This window comes from Natrix helvetica (genome assembly GCF_964273705.1).
Source record: "Natrix helvetica genome assembly, chromosome: 1".
In the NCBI taxonomy this organism is placed as follows: domain Eukaryota; kingdom Metazoa; phylum Chordata; class Lepidosauria; order Squamata; family Natricidae; genus Natrix; species Natrix helvetica.
Window position 1 is genome coordinate 136,119,082 of NC_138548.1, and position 20,621 is coordinate 136,139,702.

Genomic DNA, 20,621 nt, shown 5'->3' on the forward strand with positions numbered 1-20,621 from the left:
TTGGTTTGAGCGAAAGAGTCCCGCGGGTGGGGGGCTTGCCCAGGGAGGGGAGCCGCCGGCACGAGCTGAGAAGGAGGCTTGTGGGCGAGGACGTCCAAGCAAAGCCGGCCTGAACAATAGAGAGGAGGGAAAAGGGAGAAGGGAGGGGGGGCGGCGGCGGACGGACGGGCAGAGCCTGAGCGGCGCAAGGAGGCGGCTGCCGCTACCGCTGAAGGAAGATAGAGTTGCGGTGGGTGTGTACGGTCTGGGCGTGCGTGCGTGTGTTGTGCGAACGCCTTTTGAGAAAAAGCGGCGGAGAGGGACCCCTGCCACCCTCCGCCGGGTTGTTGGCAGCGGCAGCTCCCAGCAGACACTGTGGCAAAGGATGGGAAGTGCCGAAGCGGGCTGCTGAAGACGCCTCCATCTCTCTCCCCCCTCCCCTCTTTGGGGGAGCGCGCGCGCGCGGGCGCGTGGCTCCTCTCTCTCTCTCTCTCTCCCTCTCCCTCCCCCCCGTCTCTCTCTCTCTCTCTCGCCCCTCTCCTCTCTGCTTCCACTCACTGGATATTACCCAGCCGCCGGGATCGCTTGCTGCTGCTGCCGCCGCCGTTCCTGTTGCGAGCCCCTTCTCCCCGCGCCCAGCCATGAACCCCGCCGAAGGGGCAGCGGAAGAAGGAGCGGTCCCGGATTCGGAGGTGGACGCCTTTTTCCGAACAGGTAGGAAACGCGGAGGGACGGCGGGGCCAGGCAGGGGCCGGGGTGGGTGGGTGAGCTGACAAGACGGAGAGAGGCTGCCAGCGCCCAAGCGAGAGACCTGGAGGCGAGGTTCGGCGAGGTGTTGCCTTGTGCGGGGCACGATTGGCGTAGCGGCGTGCGTGAGAGGTTCGGTTCCCTTTGTTACGGGGTGGAGGGGGAGAGAGAGGGAGAGAGAGAAGCTGAGGGGTTCCTAATTGGGGAGCCTTCTTCTGGACTCACGCCTCCTTCCGATCCTCCGTCTCATCTCCCGCCCTGTATTGTTTTCCTTGGTCGGCACGAGCAAAAACACACACACACCACAAACCTTACAAAAACCCCGCAACTTCGTGTTTCCTTCTCTCTCCCACCCCCTCCCTATTCTGGCACCGGGCAAAACGTCTTCTCCCTGCCAAACGGTGCTTTTTGTGAGCCGAGCTTTGGTGTGCTTTTACCGCGGAAGGATGGGGTGTGTGTGTTGGGCGGGGGTGGGAGAGAACAAACTGTTGGCTGCCTATCAGTTGTCGAAGGCAAGGCAGGGCGAAGCGGACGGATGCTGTGCTCGCTTCCCTTTCTTACGTGTTGGGTTCCATTGAGGGTGTGCGTTTTGTGGTCTCTTGTGTTTTCCTGGGCTTCGTGGCTGTCGGGACACTTCTTACTATTTATTTATTTATTTATTTTAAATTAAAGAAGAGGATTTTTGCTTTTCCACTCGGACGATCTTCGATCACTTTTGCACAACCGAGGGAAAGCTTGCGGGGTGCTTAAGTGCCTCCGAGATTCCGCACGACCACTCGCGTTGTTGGAAGCGTTAGTGCTGTCTCACCTCCTGACTTTTAGGGAATAAAAGTCGAGTGAGGGGAATGAAACGACGCTATAATATAGTGTAACGTTTTGCCTTGCTGGGGAAGGCAGTCGTAGGCTGGCTTTCTGAACACATCTTCTAAGCTGATGTATAGATCAGGTCTGGTGATGGAGCCAGAGGCTTAGATATTAGCCATCTTCGAGCTCTTACTACGATATGGCACGGAGTTACCTTACTCCGGGGTTTGTAAGAGGAATGAGAATTGTGGGCGGGGAAGAAGATGTTCAGTAACTACAATTTACTAGGGGAAGAAGAATGTTTTCACTAACTGCAATTTGCTAGTGTGTAACAGAGATGGCATTAATTCTGCTGTCAGATCTCAGCAATTAACATAATTGTAAATATACTCGCGCCTCTTTTTCAGCGTACCTTACTGCTCTGTAGGTGATGATATTGATATCAGTGTTTTTAAATACAGGGAGTCTTTGGTGTACAACCATTTAATAACTGTTCAAAGTTATAATGATGGTGGGGAAAAAAGTGTCTTATGCCAATGGTTATGTGATTTGGATGTTTGGCAACTGGCACGTAAATACAATGATTTTCAAAGTCATGTGCAACCTTCCTAGGGTGCCTCCAACAAGCAGGATCAATGAGGAAGCTGAATGTGCTTAACAACCACAGGATTCACTGTGCTTTGCTTAATGGCTGTGGCAAAAAAAAAAGATCATTGAATGAGGTGACTCATTTAACAACCACATCATGTAATGACAGAAATTTTGGCCCCCATTGTGGTTGTAAGTTGAGGAAGTACCTGCAGCTTCCATGTGTTCAGGTACGACTTCTCACCAGAATCCCAGTAGAACTCTGTGGGATTTTAACAATGGATGAATGTTTCCTGTAAAGGGAAGGCTTTTCTTGCTGTGAACTTTACAGTCAGGCCTTTGAGAAGGTCAGCATAAAGGGCATGACAGAGGAACTGGTGTTTGCTCCTTAATTCTGACACCCATAATAGAAGTGTGAATGCAAGTAGCTTCATTTCTCTCAAAGGGCACAGGAGAAGAGGGCTTGTGAACTATGACTGTAAATGCAAGAGGGAGCTTGTTTTGCATTGATGTTCTTAGTCTTAACAAAAGTGTTAGAAATGTTCTTCCTTCAGTCTCTTCCTGACCCCAGAATTTCCCCCAAAGTGGGGAAGTAATCCAAGCAATTGTCATTAAGGAGTACAAAGTATCTGTTACTTTCTTTAGTGGGAGGCTTGACCTTTCTACATGGGGGGTTGTTTTTGTTGCTCCTATGGTGACAGTCTGCTTTGCTTTTCCAGCTGCTTTGCTTTTCAACTTAAATTCAACCCTGATCATCTGTCCCATCCAAGGTTCCTGCAGTCACGCCAGATATTCACATTACCCCCACAAATTTATTCATGTTGGACTTCCCTTCTTAGTCTCCTGCCATAGAAGTTACAGCCCAATAAAGGGAATCTGCTTTGATCTCAGAGGATAAGTATAATAAGATATGACTGTGCTCCTATCTCATGAACTTCTTGGAGCTGAATGGTATTTTCTTATTGAAACCTTAACAGGGAAACTAGCAAACCAATTGTAGACTTTTCACAGGTTTCTGGAGTACAAATGGGCTGTGTATGGTAAAAAGGATATCTTTTAATTTATACAAATCTTACCAAACTCATATCTTTAATTATTTATTTTTATTTTGCTTTAATTCTTTGTTGCTATTTATTTACTTTGAAAGGTTATTTCTGAATTATTTTTTGAAGTCATAATTTGATGAGACATTTCTGGCCCAAATAGAAACTCAGTACTGAAATAATCTTGTTTATAATTTAGATTAGGAGACCTGTGGATTTAGTGTATGTGTGTATATGTGTGGTTTTGGCATTCAGATTCATTCAAAGAAATATTTGCACACTGTAGATAAGTAGTGATTGTGTTCCATATAGGAATTTATTATTAACTCATAAACACAAACATTCATTTGTAGTCATCAGATAAGGCGGAATTTTAAATTAAGGAGAACAGTGGACAGTGAGCGAGAAAGATCCAGGCTTCTGACTGTGGCCTTCAAATGGATGAAGTCACACTAGCTATTACTGGAAAAACCATTCACTTAGAGAAATTCTCTACAACTTTTCTGCATTGCATATTTACCATAGATGTTCAACATACTTAGTGTTATTGTCAGTACTGATAGATGCTAGGAAAGAGGACAGAGTAGGAGAGAACAGAACAGTGAGTGGCTTGTTCAAAGAACATATTGTAGGGAAGAAAACTTTATAAACAGTTAGCAGCCCTAGTTCAGGAGTGTCAAACTCAATTTCACTGAGGGCCACATCAGGGTTGTGTTTGACCTTGGAGGGCCATGTGTGGGTGTGGGGAGGGGCTGGGCCATGACAGCCGTGGCTGGGGTGGGCATGGCCATAGTGTGACACGGGACCACACCTCCACAAACAAGGTTTTATACACTTATAAAAATAAAGAGGCGTACATTTCTGTGACTTTGTTTTTTTAATACTTACTTGATGTACTTGATCACCTTATGAGAGACCAGATCAAGAAACTGACTCCATAGGAAGACTAGAACTATACATTATTGATGTAGGCTACAGTAGCAGAAGCCTGCGAGCCTGCAAGGTGAAATATTTTACCCTTTCTCCCTTTTATAACCTTCAAGGAGAGCCTCCTGCAGCACTCCGGAGGCCCCGTGTTGGGCCTGGCAAGGTCTCCTGGAGCACTCTGGGGGCCAAAGCTGGTTGCAGGGGCCCTCGTGTCCGGGCCACCTCACGCCCCATTCTTGCTAGCAGAGGCACCATGGGCTGGTCATTCGCTATTTCCAGGCCAGCCCCATGGGCCAGATCTAAACACCCTGCGGTCTGGATTCACCTGCGGGCCCTGAGTTTGACACCCCTACCCTAGTTGAATGAAAGAATAATAACTAACAGAAATGTTCATTGTTACCAATAGTAATGCTATTTAAATAAATAAATAATAATACATTAAAAGAAAGAATTGGGGGCCTTCAGGCTATAATATCAGACCTTGATTTTGAGGTCTTCTGAGAACGTTGTATTAATAAATCATAATATGTTTGTTATGTGAATGTGCACATTATGGCCTATTCTATGTAAACCCGACCACAATATCTTGTTTGATAAATGGTTTTAAATCCCTAGTTCAGTGTCATGTGTGAAATCAGCCATAACTTACCGATTACCTTCAAGAACTCAATGCATTTGACAGTGGTTTGAATCCTGGAAAAGTAGATTGCCCTTAAAGATACCTGTGGATCTTTTTTTCTTGAATGGGCCCAAACAACAAAAAAATCCAAATTAGAACTTTTGTTTCTCCTCATCTCAGCTTCAAGACCCAGTAATTCTTCTAAAAGAAGAAAGACAAGTTGCAAAAGTCCGGAAAAATACATTTCTCCTGCAGGGAATTTGGGATTTGTAGCCTCAGTCTTAATTCATACAAAATAAGAATCACTCTTGGACTGCCTTCCACAACATCCAGTAAGATTTGACAGATGGCATGTGCTAGGTCCATCTTTAAAATAGCCTTACCTGATGGGACCTAGGCAATATCCTTTTGCTTTTTCTCCCAGCCATTGGATTAGAATGTTTGAGTTGCAGTGGAAATTTTATAAACATGCTTTGTGTGCTTTATTATCCCCCTTTTCTGTTTGTACTATCTTGTACATCACCCTCAATTGTTATGAGTTGGCTGGCTCAGAAATCAGATTTTTAAATAAATACCGTATTTTTCGGAATATAAGATGCACCTTCCCCCCCCCAAAGAGCATGAAAATCTGGATGCGTCTTATACTCCGAATGTAGCTCCACCCGCCCGCTCCGCGCGTTGCATTTTCAGGGGGTTCCATGCAGCGGGAATCCTCACTTTCACGTGGTGCCTGATTCCTGAAGCTGACTGGGGAACTGTGATGAAAGCCTTTTCAATGAAAGTGTTTTAGGGCTGTAGGGTCTCCTCCCCGATTCCAAAAAGGGTGCATGCAGAGGCCAAACAAGTGCATCGTGTTTCAGGTGGCAGGCGGTTCCAGCATGCGCTGCCACCTGAAAATGCTTTCCTTTGCTGCCTGCGCACCCTGGGTGGCCAGCAGCCAAGCTGGCAATCCGGCAATCGGTCGACTGCCTCTAATCTGCCTGCCCTGTTTCCATGTCTGGCTCCTGCACCCTTGCCCGACTGCGCTGCCCTCTCGCTTTTCTCCCTGCCTCCCCCAGCCGACGATGCTGGCCAGGAGAAAACAGGTGGCGAGTCTGTAGAGGAGGAGGAGGGCACGTGGCTGTGTGATGTGCACCGGGGAACTGGGAAGGAAAGCATTTTCAGGTGGCAGCGCGTGCTGGAACTGCCTGCCACCTGAAATACAATGCACTTGTTGGCCTCTGCATGCGGCCTTTTTGGAATCGGGGAGGGGACCCTACAGCCCAAAAATGCTTTCATTGAAAAGGCTTTCATCGCAGTTCCCCAGCTTCCGACCGAGACAGCAAAGATGTTAGCTAGATGAGTACTGATGGAGGCTGCTGGGAAAGAGGCAGAAAGGTTTTTTTCCTGATTTCCTCCCCCAAAATTAAGGTGCGTCTTATACTCCGGTGCATCTTATACTCCAAAAATACGTTAAGTATTATACATACATTTACTGGAGCATTTTCTTGCTCCAAGGTAGTTTATTGGAGCCAGGATAAAGGAGGTGGCCATAGCTTTCAGCATGAAGGAGAGCTTAATTTTGATTGTCTGACTTGCATAAATTGCAAGGGGAGAGCTATGTGACAAAAAGACAGGAGTTTTATCAGATGCCTAGAATACAGAGACTGCACAACGTAGAGATAGAGTGTCTAGAGTGGCTCCAGTATCTAAATGCTTTTAAAAATATTTGTCATTTGCCAGGAGGTGTTACCAAAGTCCTTCTAATTACTTGCAGAATATTCATTTACCTTATTTTGGTCCTACTTCATTTATTAATATGGCAATATGTTCCTTTTGCATGTGTGTATCTTTGAGTCAGCGCCCGGGGCCTGCCTGAAGTAGTCCCTGCAATTTTCTTGGAAGACTTTCAGAAGTGCTTTACTCCTTACCTTTTTACTACCTAGGGCTGAGATCAAATGACTTGTACATGTCACTCAACTGGCTTTGTGCCTAAAAAAGGGCAGAGCTCATGGTCTTCTGATTTCTACCTGGAACCTTAACCACTACACCAAACTCACCCTCAATATGTAATATGTTCAGCAATCAAGTATATTCCACTGGTATGTTCACCAATGAATATAGATGGTTCATGTGAACTTGTCTTTAACAGAGGTCACCATTCTGCAAGGAAGATCTGAGAACCAAACTGAAGGAGCAGCTGTGGCTGTTCTATAGTTTGCCCGATCCTCAGGTAATTAAAAATTGAAATAGGTGTGACAATGTGATGATATGTTATCCTGCCTATGTCAATTTTTGACTCTAACAGAACTATGGAGTCCTCTTTCCTGCCCCTTGAACCTTTTAATGAGTGATAGTAACTAATGATGCTGGGGCACTTTGCATGCAGAGCATGTTTTCTTTCACCAAAGCAGTTTTACTGGGTGTCAAGCTTTCCCATCATCTTCCATCTGACGCTACTCTGAGAAAGAGGTGTCAGAGGTTTTCTGTATGAAAAGCAGATGGGCTCTATGAACTCCCTTCCCCTAAAATGCTATGTAGCACCAATGCCATAGGCTCAGTTGAGTATCGACAATTGGAAACATAAGCATATTTAAGGCAGAAGAACATTGGTGGAAGAGCAGATGACATTGGTAGCAAAAACACCCACGTGCCTTGACATTAGTTTTAAAGCAAAAACAAATATATTGCACAAGCAGGCTGCTATTACCTTGAGACTAATATGCTGTCAAATGCCTACATAGTTAGGAAAGACCTAACAGCACTGGGTGATAAATTAGCAGTGAATGATCATGATATTACAGAGACCATGATACCATAGTAGTAATATTTATAGTACATTACAATATGGTACAGTATGGTACTGCCTAGAATTCATTTTTTAGTAAATTTATACTATAAGCCTCATATATATGACTCTGGGCAGCTCACAATGAAAATGGAATTAAAACAGTAAAAGACAGCCGGAGTTAAAAATAAAAGTAACATAAAAGATAGCAACCAAGAAGACTCTCACTCAAGCAAGTCATGACACAGGCTCACACATACTTCTCAGGGCCCCAGGCTCAATGGCAAAGTCAGATTTTTAGTGTCCTATGAAAGGTCAGCAAAGTCGGAACAAGTCCAATTTCTGGAAGGATAGTATTCCGGTGTCAGCCTTTCTAGATGGACCAGATAGACAAGAGAAGCTAATTTTACTTTATTTTAAGGCTACATTAACAGAATCTTGCAAGTCTTGAAAGTACAAATCTCCCACTGTCTCTTTTTGCAGTCTGATAAATTATGTCAAATTTTCTTTACTCTGCCTGTAATGCAGCTGTGGGCTCCCCTTTTATCTGATTGTTCCCTAGGCAGCATCTCTTCCCATGTCCCTCAAGCTTATTCCCACGTACTGTTTCATCCAGAGGTTGAGCACCACCACAAACAAGGATCTCCTTCTGGATCCTGAAAGAGCTCTCTCCCAGACAGGATTTGGAACAAGCCTCTCCTGCAGATCTAACAGGACAAGTAGATACTATTACGGGAGAATTGGTTCCATAAGTAATCTGGCCCCAAGCCGTGCGAAGCTTTAAAGGGATCCACCAGCACTTTGAATTGCCCCCACAAACATACCAGTGGCCAATATAGCCTATGGAGTAGAGGTGTCACATGTGCTGAATGACAGGCATGCACATAGCTTCATGACTGAAGTGGCATACAGGATGATTGACTGAATAAATGAATGAATGAACAAATTAAATAAAATGTTAATTCATTTATGCAGGAATCACAAACTATCCCTGACTTGTCTCTCTCTCAGAGCTCTGAAATCTGGTGCCATAAGTACTTTGCAAGATACTTGAGTGTATGCAAAACCTCACTCTTCAGATCTCTAATGGAGAAACTTCTTATTCCTGGCTTGTGTGACTTTCTCTAAGCTGCTTTGAGATGCCTCTCTCTTTGTGTACACTTCTGAAGCATTGTGATGCATGTCAGTGGTGGGTTTGTACTGGTTTTACTACCAGTTTGCTTCTCCGGTTTACTACTGGTTTGCTTCTCTCTCTCTCTCGCATGTGTGCAATGCTTCTGTGCATGCACAGAAGCGTCTGGATGAGTGGGCAGAGCCTCCCACCACCGCCACTACCGGCTCAGCCGAACCAGGCAGAACCGGGAGCAATCCACCTCTGATGCATGGAGTCAAACACAGAGACAGCCAGGAGTAGCTTATAAAGCAGCTGCCCAAATCTGGAAAAAGAGGCAGTTGCTTTAATTGATTCCCTTTGTAAGCCCTCTCAGACATTGTGAAGAGCTTCTTTCATACAGCCAGACTATCTGCAATGTAAGTTTTGCTTTGTCTTCCTTGCTTCTATGAGGTTGGATTCTATGCTGACTTTATTCTTGTATTTGGTTTTTGCTGAGTCAGGGCTTGATTCAACTATGATTTGTTGGTCAAATTGCCTGGTTAATGTATTGTGAAGCCACCAGTCAAATGGCTTTCCAAATCAGAATTACTAACCAGAATTGAACCAACCACATTATGGCTTTTTAAGTCTGCATGTAGATATTTTAAAAATAAACTGATTAAATCTGAACAGACCACTCTCATTTTTAATAAGTTGTTAATTCTCTAAAAATAATATTTATTCACTTGAGCTTTTAGAGTACTTTTATGTGAGACTAATATTATTAATGCCAATATTGTTTCCACCGAAATAAGAATTTGTAGGAAAATTGGTACTAGCATTTCATCAGTTTCTTCTTGAAAACAGAAAATTATTTTGTCTTAAGTTCAATATTTATAACAGAAAATGCTAGAATAACACAATACAAGTGCACAAATGACAAGAAAAGGGAATTATTTTATCAGTTCAATGTAAGATATGTTTCATTTCTCTGATGATTGTTATGGGGCTGTAGGACGTTTTATTACCAGGCATTATTTTGAATGACAGAATGGAAAACATTCTCTTTTTTTTAAATACAGACATGAATTGTTCTCTTTTAACTACTTTCTTCTTTCATTCATTCATTCATTCATTCATTCATTCATTCATTCATTTTTTGGTTACCAGTCATTGAAGTTCAGGGTTATAATTTTACCGATATTCATATAGGGATAAGTGATTGGCAGTTCTATTACTAAATAAGTTGGAAAAGAATGATTGGCAAGGGGTTGAGCTGTTTGATCAATATAGCTTCTTGAAATTATGTCTGTTGAGAAGGATTCCTTGAGGCTGAAGAATTCTGAAGCTCTTAATAAGTCATAGATGTTGATTCAATGCAGTGCTTGTCTCTGGTGGTGAGCCCTGCACTTCAGCATGTCTTAATTTCTGTGCTTTCAGACTTTGCAATTGATCAGGTCAGCTTTCATGATATGCGCTAATCAATGAGTCTGAGGTTCAGAAGAGACAGTAATATTTCGGCTATGAATCTCTGTGTCAACTTTAACATTATTGCAGCCTTCTCTGCCTGCATTGCAAATCAGATGCAGATGCGCAAGGCACATTGATAAATAGAGTTGAAAGCTTCAATGATTTGTTTGCTGTCAGTTGGGCACTGAGCTCAGTAACAATCTGCCCACACCTCCACTGAATTAAAGGCCATGGAGACACGATGATGCTTCCTTGTCTGTTAACGTGGTAGAAAGCAGCCACAGAGGGTGGAATGCAGAGGACAGCGCACCAAATATTCTTCCCTCTCTTACCTGCAAAGCTCTGCAAGCATTCTTCAAATAAAATAATTGTCTTTGGTCAATGTGAAAGGATCTCAGTGGAAGATTCCTCTGCATGAATGTGTCTTTCTCTGGTTGCTTGTGAGACAACACTTGTACAAAAGCAAATAGTATGCTCTGTAGTAGATGACTGGGGAATCTGGAAAAAAACCAGGATTCCTAATTGGGTGGAAGAATTCTCTGCACAAAATAGGCACTCTAGGTTGCCTGTTGGTTCCTTCTTCTATATGTTTTCCCTCTGCAAATGCAAGCCATACAAGCACTTTTTTGAACTTCTTTTCATTTCATTCTCACCACAACGATCCTGTAAAGTAGGCTGGATGGAAAGAGAGTGACTGACCCAATGTTCTGTGCTAGAGTGGAAGATTGAGCTTGGCTCTCACTCCAATCCTCATCCAAGGGTTTAGCTACTACATCACTAGCTTTTATAATAATCTGTAAAACACAGCAAAGATTTAAAAAAAAACATGAAAAGCCCAAATGAGCCCTCAGTGAACAAAATTAAACAGACATTTGAGTCAAATGCTTTAAAAAAACAGATAAAAGGAGAAGGCGTGTCTTCAAAATAATCAAAGAACACAGACACCAGTCTCCTTCTCATATGGTTAACTGGGTCAAGGAAAGCTTGTGTCTGACATGAACCCAACAGGATTAGTTTAAACTCCCAACAACTCCAGGGCTATATGGGGCTAAGTATTTCAGCCAGTCACATGGTTCAAATACATTTGAAATGATTAAGAAAGCTTTAATTCCCTCTTGAGCTAATGAACTAGTGATGGGAATTCTGTGATCTTTTCTTCATTCCTGGGTGAAAGGGAGAGTAGAAAGAAAAGTATGGATACTACTATGTCTCTAAATTACGGACACTCACACACATACACCTCGATCAGCCAACCTTTTTCGCAGGGGCTGCAGGCCTTGAAAATGGCTGCTGTCCTATTAATTGAGATGAGGATAATGTGCTGCTGGCAGAAAGGGATAAATCTTTAGCATGGAGAAGGAACCAATTTAATCATCCATGCTGTGTGAACATAGCTACTGAGAAAGATGCCTAATCTCTTCAGGCAGAAGTTTCATGTGTTTCTTATCTCCCAAAAAATCTGTCTTTGTATCTTGGCAGGAACCAGGCAAGCCACTGAAGGCAATTAAGTCTGCAATAACTTAATTAATAGCAGAATAAATGTTTTGTGCAAACACTTTAGCTTAGTCTGTATTGTAGCAAAAAAAAAAAACTAGTTTTGTCCCCAATCAATGAAGTTTTTTGCGGGGAGGGTTCCTTCCATCAACCATGCAAGAGTATTACAACCTCATAGGTAGCCTTGGGGTGCTGCAGTGAAGTCTCAGGAGCAGTCAAGGGGTGTAAGAAAAAATAGTAACGAACCAATACTCTGGGGCATTTCTATAGTCCTACCTAATTAGTCCTCCAGGTAAAAGAGTAGGAAATAAAGTGGATGGAAAAGCAAGAGTGTCTACTATGCAATTCATTTGGAGAGCACTGGCAGCAATGTCTACGCCAGGGCTGTCAAACTTGTGACCGCAGGCCGAATGCATCTCTGCTCATGATAACGCGAGTTTGACACCCCTGGTCTATGCCATCTTAGCACTAATAAACTACAGCATTCCAGGTAAGTCTATTTTTGCTAGCCAGCTAATGAGTAGGATGCCATCTAGCTTGCTTCTAAGAAAGAAAGAAAGCTTTGCTTATCCTTTCTTGGCACAAGAGCTCATAAGCTATTAAACATCTCCAGGAGGAAGGGGTGAGGACTGGATTGCTTAAAATGGCAACCATTCACAGTTCCTGCAACTGAATGTTGCTAGAACCTTCAATAAGGAGATATGACTCAGTTAGTGGCTGACCAGGTTAAACGTAGGTTTATTGAGAGACATAATGATTTGTGCCCAATGTCAAGCACCTTGGGCAATTTTAGGATTCATCTCTGTGACAAGACTATATCCAGCTCGAAACAGCAGGTTTTATCATGATGGATTGGTATTATTGTCAAACAACATATGGATGGCCACATTATCTATTCAGGAATCCAGGAAAGATTCCTGGTAAATTTTCAGAAAAGATTCCTATTTTAGATTCCTATCCTGACAACATCTTAATTCAGATGAAGACTTGGCCACAGATTTGTCAATGGATAGATAGATGTTTATCTCCTATTAAGAAAGGTGGTATCCATTGCCCTTTCAATGAGCTCTGGAAATTCAATTGAGTTAGTTTGGATCTGCTTTTGGTTCAGGAATTGACATCACATCTCTCCTTCAAGGAATGTTTCTTCCATTTTTGGGTCTAAAGTTTACAGAAAAGAAACGGTCTCTAAGATTGAAAATGAAAATCAGCCTCATATTCTCTCTTTACAACAGGCATGGATTTTGGCTTTTATTTTGTTAGTGAAACAAAACTACTGTAATTAGAGGTACACAAAGAGTTTTTTGATCACAGTATGCTTCACTGCGGATAATGAAAAGGAATTATCTTCATTTTAATAGTAGCAATTCATAGGTTGAAGTGCCTGGTCATTTTTATAATAGAAATTATTTTGTAGGGTCATATGTCCTGAGTAGGAAGAAACAGGCTTTGCTGCTCGGTGGGAGGCAACGATTGTTCCTCTAATTTGAAGATCTGAAGAATAGTCAGATATTTAACTTTGGCAGTTCACACTTAATAAAGGGCTGGCAATTCTTGGTTTAGAGTGGGAGTTTCACCAGTGCGAATGATAATCTGTATTACTTGGGAGTTTAAAAACCTCTGCCATTAAGTCAGTATTATAGTAGACTGGACTTTAATGTTTCAGAACAAGGAGCAACCTTTTCAAAAGGGAGGCATCAGAAATTGGCTAATAGAGAGATGTTCAGTATTATCTTTTCCAGCAACGCTTCTTTGCCTAAAGACAGAAGGAATTGGTGTGTAGAAAACAATCTGTGTCTTTTAGGATTAACTTTTGTTTTACTCTGTGTTTCCATTGTTAGCTTCCAGTGATTGAAAAAACAAAGTTTTAGTGCCTTTGTGGTCACACCCAAAAACAAAATTAAGTGCTGATAGTGCAGTGGTGGGTTGCAGGCAGTACGCCCTTGTACGGTGCCTGCCGGGAACACCGGGTACCGTTCTGGTATGGTGCTCCCGAGGGCCCAACTACCCGCCCGTCCTCTTTACCTGTATTTGAGCTCTTCGGGGCTTCCATGCAAGCGCAAGGAGATATGGCGCCTGCGCGATGCTCTGCTGAGCAGCTGGAGCATTGTGGAGGCGTCACAGAAGGTAAGGACGCATGTGTGTGCTGTGTGCGTGCATGTTGCACACGTTCATGTGGTGGATGCCGGGCCCCGTTGCACTGTACCGATTGCACCGGGATCCGGAACCCACCACTGCGTTAATGAGTAGATTTGGTGAATAGAAGTTCCCAAAGGATAGATAAATTATTTGAGTGAGGGTTGTCTATAGTTTTTCTCCAGGGACAGCTTTTATTCTATTGGGCTGCTATGGTAGGAGGGCTATCACAGCAGTGATCTGTGACTCGTAGAAGTATGCTGGGGCTGGATTTACTAGGGCTTTGTTTATGCCTCCCATTATTTGTGGCACAGTGAGATGTGGACGCTATGTTCATAGAAAGTTGTAGTTCAGATTGCATAGTAATAGCAATGGCACTTAGATTTATATACTGCTTCACAGTGCTATATAGCCCTCTCTAAGCAGTTTACAGATTGCCCCCAACAATCTGGCTCCTTGTTTTACTCACTTTGGAAGGATGGGAGGCTGAGTCAACCTTGAGCCACTCAGACTCAAACTCCTGGAGTGAGCAGTGAGTTAGTCCTGTAGCGCTGCATTCTAATCACTGCACCACCTTGGCTCTTTTAGATGATGATAATTTATTAAACTTGTATTTTACCCAACTCTCAACACTCGGGCAGTTCACCAGACTCAAACAAATTACAATTAAATCTATAATACAAGAAAAAGAGAGATAAAGATGAAATATGGCAAACATGATGACATGAGGGATGGGTGTAACCAAAGGCTTGGGTGAAGTGTCAGGTCTTTGTGATTCTTCTAGACAACAGCAGACTGTTGGGATCTCAGGCAAAACCTTGTTCCTGAGGGCAGGTGGTTTGTATGTAGTACTGTCTGTGTACATAGGCCATGCCAGCATATCTGATATATAGGTCAGATGGGTTACAACCATGGGTTCAACAAGCTTAAAGTTATAACATTGCTGAATGAGGAGGACTTACGACTGGCCCTCAGAGTTCCCACTGTCTCAGGGTCCCCATGATCACCTGATTGTGATTTCTGACATTTTCTGCTGGCTTCCCTTAGGCAAAACCCATGGGGAAGCAGGCAGGAACTCCCTTCTGGTGCTTTTTCATCTGCCTGCTTGCCTGCAGCACCTGCTGCCTGCCATGGCACCTGCACACCCACCAACTTGCTCTCTTAGGACTCCTGCCTCTCCCTGCTTAACAATCTGTATGGTTCTAGATTTATGAGGGTGACCAGGACTTCCAGATGCGATGTAGTCACATTACTATGCACTTCAGAACAACGTTACTTAGTGATGAAAATTCTGGCCCCAATTTCATTTATAACCTTTAGTACAGAATAGACTTGTGGCATTATGAGCAGTAGTCTGCTAGGAAGGTCTACGTGTCTCTTTATAGAAATGGGATTTTGGTAAGTGAGAAAGAAGTTCAGCTCAGGCTTGGTACAATGCTGCTCCTTATACATTCCAACTAATCAAATTAAACATTAATTGCTAATCAAATAGTAAACCCCCCAAATCCTTGCATGTTTTGCAGTGGGCGAACTCTAAAGAGAATAATGTAACCCAATATACTCTGTTAATCAAATCCATGCAGCTAAGTAGAAGTTTTGTGATACTGTGTTGTGTTCCTGGCACAGATCCTGAGTCCTGGAGGGCCCTGTGGTACTCCTGCTGCTTTAATCAGAAGTAGCAGCCTACATACGGACAAGAGCATCAGACAAGAACAATGGGGTCTGATTCCGATTTGTCAGCTTGAACAAAGGGCCCGCTAATGGGTTATGGTGGAAGGCTGAGCACATCTTTTGTATCATGATATCAGCATGGCAGATGGCTAATTGGACATGATAAACTACGGTGGCTGGGGCAACTAATAAATGGGTTGAGAGGAAGGAGAAACATTGAGGTCTTTGGGGATTATCAATTTCTGTACCAATGTGTTAAAGAAAAGGAGGAAATTCTCTCTTTCCAACTCAGTTGTCATTAACTTTTTTTGGGGGGGAGGGGAGGAGGGGAAGTTGATGCCGCCTGACCAGATGTCATCCAGGAAAGGGTGCCGTCAAAGTAAAAGCCTATTTCATTAACTGCAAACAAATCCTATTACTGGAAGAAAAGGTATGGGATCACAGTCCCCAGAGATGCTATTTTAGCCCTTAGTAAAATTGGCAGGTCATACACTTGTCAAGGAAGTATCCCAAAGGAAGTCTACTTGGAAAACTGATTTTGCAACGGCTATTTCATAAAGGCCTGGCTTGTAAGTTGTGGAGCATATGGATATTTCTTCTCTGTGCAAAACAAAGTAATCTTCCTAAAGAACAAAAAGGGCAAAATCAAGCAAGACTACATGAAACCAACCCATTCCTTGGATTCAATAATTTGGGAGTACTTCTACAAGAACCTTGACCATTTATTGCTGTCTAAATGTAAATATATTTTATATAAGGAATTGTTGGATAAATCCTGAATTTCATAACTCTAAAAGGCATAGGTTCTGTGATTTTTGATGCCAAGATATTGACATGTAACCTCCTTTTCTCAAAAAGGAAGCAGTCATGTTGATTTTCGTGTGGCAGTAAGGAAGGCTTATAGGCCATGCAAAATATGATAGATATTTCTAATGCTGAAGAGTTACAAACTCATCATATTGGGGAACAATTTTGCAATAATGTTTTGAGCTACTTAACAGATTTTCCTTTAACTGCAGGAAGGATTCATTGTTAATGTAACTTAGGAATTGGCAACATTTTTCATCATAGGCACAATCACACAGAACTATGAGATTTCAGTATTTTAATATGAGGGCTCAGTAACTGGAATAGTATTTTGTTTTATGGAGTTGCACAGTATTCCATATCAACTAGGGATATTATTGTCAGTGCATATATGATAAAAATACTTTTATTTATTTCTTTATTTGTCATATGGTCCATCTCAGGTGCAATTATGATATTCAAAGTTTGTAGATATCCACTTGTTGATTGGTCAGAAAGTTGGACCAAGCAACAAGTGGACCTCCTGAACTTACTTAAGGCATACGGATGCAGCAGAAATATAGAAGTAGACTAGAGCAGTGTAGAATGGAAAATAACCTTTTCCTCCCCTTTAAATGGAAGATACGTTATTATTAGCAAGAGGAATGGTTTAAGATTACACAGTTTAATAGTAAATGTTCCAACAGGTAAAAATTTCATGCAAAACATTATGGAAGGGTCATGCAATGTTTAAATCTTCCCTAAATTGCTTGTTGTTGAAAAATGTGCCTTGCAGTTTGGAAAATAATTGGGAAAAAATGGAAGGAATTGTGCCATACCTAATTTATATCTGATTTATACTTACTGCTTCCCATTTAACAAAATGCATCATGAATAAAATGTCTGTTTGGAACTATTTCCCTTCATGACAATTTAAAACACTTGTTTCAACCCCAAAAGAGGAGCAGGCTGTGATACTAATAAAGTCCATCTGAACATCTGGATAAATTCAGTTTGAATAAGCATGCCAAGCCTAACAATTTTGCACTTTGATGGCCAGGCCGAGACACTGTTTGACTGATCACTTTCTATCAGTTGTATTGACATTGGAGCTTGCTGCTGAATTTTAGCAGTGCCATCTCAAATGTCTGCAAAAGAGTTCAGAGCAGTGCCACAGATTCTCTCCCTACTGTATAGCTGCAAGACTATTTTGGTAAGGAGTCTTGCATTATATATATAGGTGGTCCTTGGATAATGAGATAATTTAGCAATGTTGTCACCATCATTGCTCCTATGTCATTCTAGAGTTGTAGTTCTTTGGCTAATTAATGCTTCCAGATATAGAGCAGTTATCCTGCCTTATTTGCAGAACAGCTTCTGGTGATGTCTTCTACCATTTGTGACCATGTGGTCTCCCCATTATCCCAGTTGCAGGCGGTATGCCCCGATACGTGCATAACTGTGCCTGCCGAAGCAGCAGCCACCGTACAGGAATGGTGCTTTGGAGGGCCCACCTGCCCGCCCTCATTCCTTATCTGTATTTGAAGGAAACGGGCCATCTGCGCATGCACGCACAGCATACAGCGCCTGTGCGATGCTCCGCCAAGCAGCTGGAGCATTGCAGGCAGTGGGTGCACATGGGTGTGCAGCGTGCATGCCCATGGTGCACACCTGGCTCCCGTTTCAGTGTACCGGTTGCAACGGGAGCCGAAACCCACTACTGCATTATCCCCATCTGTTGTCTTCCTCCGAGAAGCTCAATTCAGGAAGCTGCATCATGTCTTTGATTATGAAATCTATGAGCTGTCTATTTGGAAGAAAGTGCTACTTGCTCATCTTCCTCTAGGAAAAAAAACACTATAAAATTTACTCTGCCATTGTTAATTAACCTCTTTCCTGAAACTATTGCTGGCTTTGTCTTGCTGCCAAGAGTGTTCTCTGATGTTGTGTCTGCATGGAATACTAAGTAAAGTGATTGGTTAAAGTTTCTGACTTTACTTCATTTCCATTTTCTTAACGAGAACGCCCATCCTTGACCTAGCTCCTGTCAACCTAGCAGTCTGAAAGCATGCAAATGCGAGTAGATATATAGGTACCACTTCAGGGGGAAGGTAACAACAGTGCTCTATGACCTCATGACCACGGAAATGTCTTCAGACAGTGTTGTCTCAATGGCCTTGAAATGGAGATGAGCACTTCGCCCATGGTTGGCATCAACTAATGGGGTAGAATCCGCAGAAATTCCTTTACCTATTTTTTTGCACCTTTTCTTAATGCCACCAATTGGCAGAAATCATTTGTTTCAGTGAAGAAAGAGAATTGAATGGGGTCATATAGGAAATTGATGCTGCAAGCATCGTAGAGCTCTATGAATGTATGCCCATAGATTGGTTTTCAAAATTGTGAGAGATGCTTAGACTCCTTATTGAAAGGGCAGACACAGATAGAGAAGTACCTCTGTGTTCAGCTGGCATGTGAAGTTAAAGGATGTTTAGAGCGCAGGTTTAATGCTTTTTCAGAATAATGCACTTCTACAGAAGTGGTACCCAAGCACACTGCAAAGACACCAAACTGACCACAAGGCATGCAATAATACGATCCCACAAATGTCTGATTGCGTTCTTGCATCCCACCATCTGATGCTAGTATGTAAGTAGTGACATTGCAAGATGATATCATCACCCATGGATGATCATTTTGTCCCCCTTCCTCCCTTATGGATGGCCATGCTCTGCAAACAGTTTTTCAGAGGGATTGTGTAAATTGTGAGTTTTGAAAGACAGCTCAATCCATTTTTCTCCTGGAGAGCATGGAATTAGTTTTCTTTCAAAATTCTGCTTGGTTGAGTGCTTGGTAAAGCAGAAGATTAAAGAACCCTCAAAAAGGGTCATCTTAAACATGATTCTGTCTGATAGGGGGACCAGGAAAAAGAGATTGCAGGGCAGGAAAGTGCCTGAGAATTGAAGAGGGCGGCAGTGGCCAATTAAGTGCCAATTCCATTCTGTACAGATCATTTGACAGAACTGTTGGCAAAGTGCAACATACCTTACACACTTTCACACGCTTTGAAACTGCTGATTACTACCAACTTATGGTGAAAACTACTCGTTAAAGCTGTCTCAGGCTGAAAGTGTTGGGAACAAAAAAAGGCAACAAATGGAGATCTGGCATAAAAAAAAAAAAAAAGTTGTTGGGGCATATTTGTTCCATGATTTGAAGCAAAAGGGAAGCTGGAAAGGTCCAGATTTTTTCGGCTTCTTTCAGTTTATACCTCAGTTCTGAGATTTCCCAGTTGCCATGGCCTAAATCTCTTAATGTAACTGTTGTGAGAACAGACATTTTCCCATCAATTGATATTAATGGAAATTAATGTAAAAGAGACTATGGTGTCCTATCAGGGAGACTTGGAATGTTATATTTGTGTTTACTATTTAATACACTTGATTTGGGTTCATATAAATTTTAATCAGCTTAATGTGCGCCATTTCCATAGGGGTGTGGAATATGGGCATATGGATTGTAATGCTAGGCTTTTAGATTGTAATATTAAGCCTTTTGAAGAGGCAAAGTACAAATAAGCAAATCTGAGTCACTCTGCCCTGAAAACAGGCAGCATTTATTCCCATCTTTATGAATCTCAAAATATGATTTGCCTTGCAAGAGAAATATCTTTGTTCAATATCTCACATTTATAATGGGATCTTTTTGCGAATTGGTCCAGAAAGTAGTCCAGTTTGTGAGATCAAAAAACATACACAAAAATATTCTAACTCACAGTGAGTGAAAAACTGGGATAATAATTTTTTGGCCATTTAAACTCCAGTTTTCTTTCCAGAAAGTGAAATATGAACATACCTTTTACAGCACATCAAATAAAGCAGCCTGAAGCTTTTTCCACTACTTTGGGAAAATATACATTTTTAAACCTGGATTTTGCATGGATCTGTTATGATGTGTGCTGAAGGATGCTGCAATGAGCAAAGTCATGGTTAATATTGTGATTGTTGGGAAATCACAATCACCATTTCTGTTACTGTGGAAATTCACACAATGTACCTCATAACTGCTGATAGAACATTCATCATGTATATCAGGGGTGTCCAAACTTGGGAACTTTAAGACTTGTGGACTTCAACTCCCAGAATTCCCCAGCCAGCTGGCTGGGGAATTCTGGGAGTTGAAGTCCACAAGTCTTAAAGTTCCCAAGTTTGGACACCCCTGATGTATATGATCTGACCAGCATTGTTGCTGAGTGGGCAGCCTTTAAAACTGATTAAGGATTCAAGTGTTGATTTCCAATAGACAGCTTTTAAGTATACTGGAAGAAACCAAGTTATCTTCTTTGAATGCACCAAACTCAAAAATAAACTGTTACAAAATTATTTTAAATCTTAAAAAGCTTATTCCATCAACAATCATCCACAGCATAGACACTAAAAATAAAAAAAGTTATCTAGTAGATCAAGGCTGTAGAGATTTTTATGGCCCATTTACAAG

The 20,621-nt window shown here is 42.2% G+C and overlaps 1 protein-coding gene across 4 annotated transcripts in view; it reads left to right on the plus strand.

Annotated features, from left to right (window-relative positions):
• The first annotated feature begins 224 nt into the window (after positions 1–224).
• KALRN (kalirin RhoGEF kinase) overlaps positions 225–20,621 on the plus strand; it is a 563,540-nt gene continuing 543,143 nt past the window's right edge. For 3 of the 4 annotated variants that reach the window (XM_081965415.1, XM_081965417.1, XM_081965418.1), the window contains exon 1: positions 475–693. In XM_081965415.1, coding sequence (XP_081821541.1) covers positions 621–693 — 73 coding nt within the window. In that variant the 5' untranslated portion in view covers positions 475–620. Of the gene's footprint in view, positions 694–20,621 lie in introns of all 4 variants that reach the window. The other variant, XM_081965421.1, reaches the window with a different exon arrangement.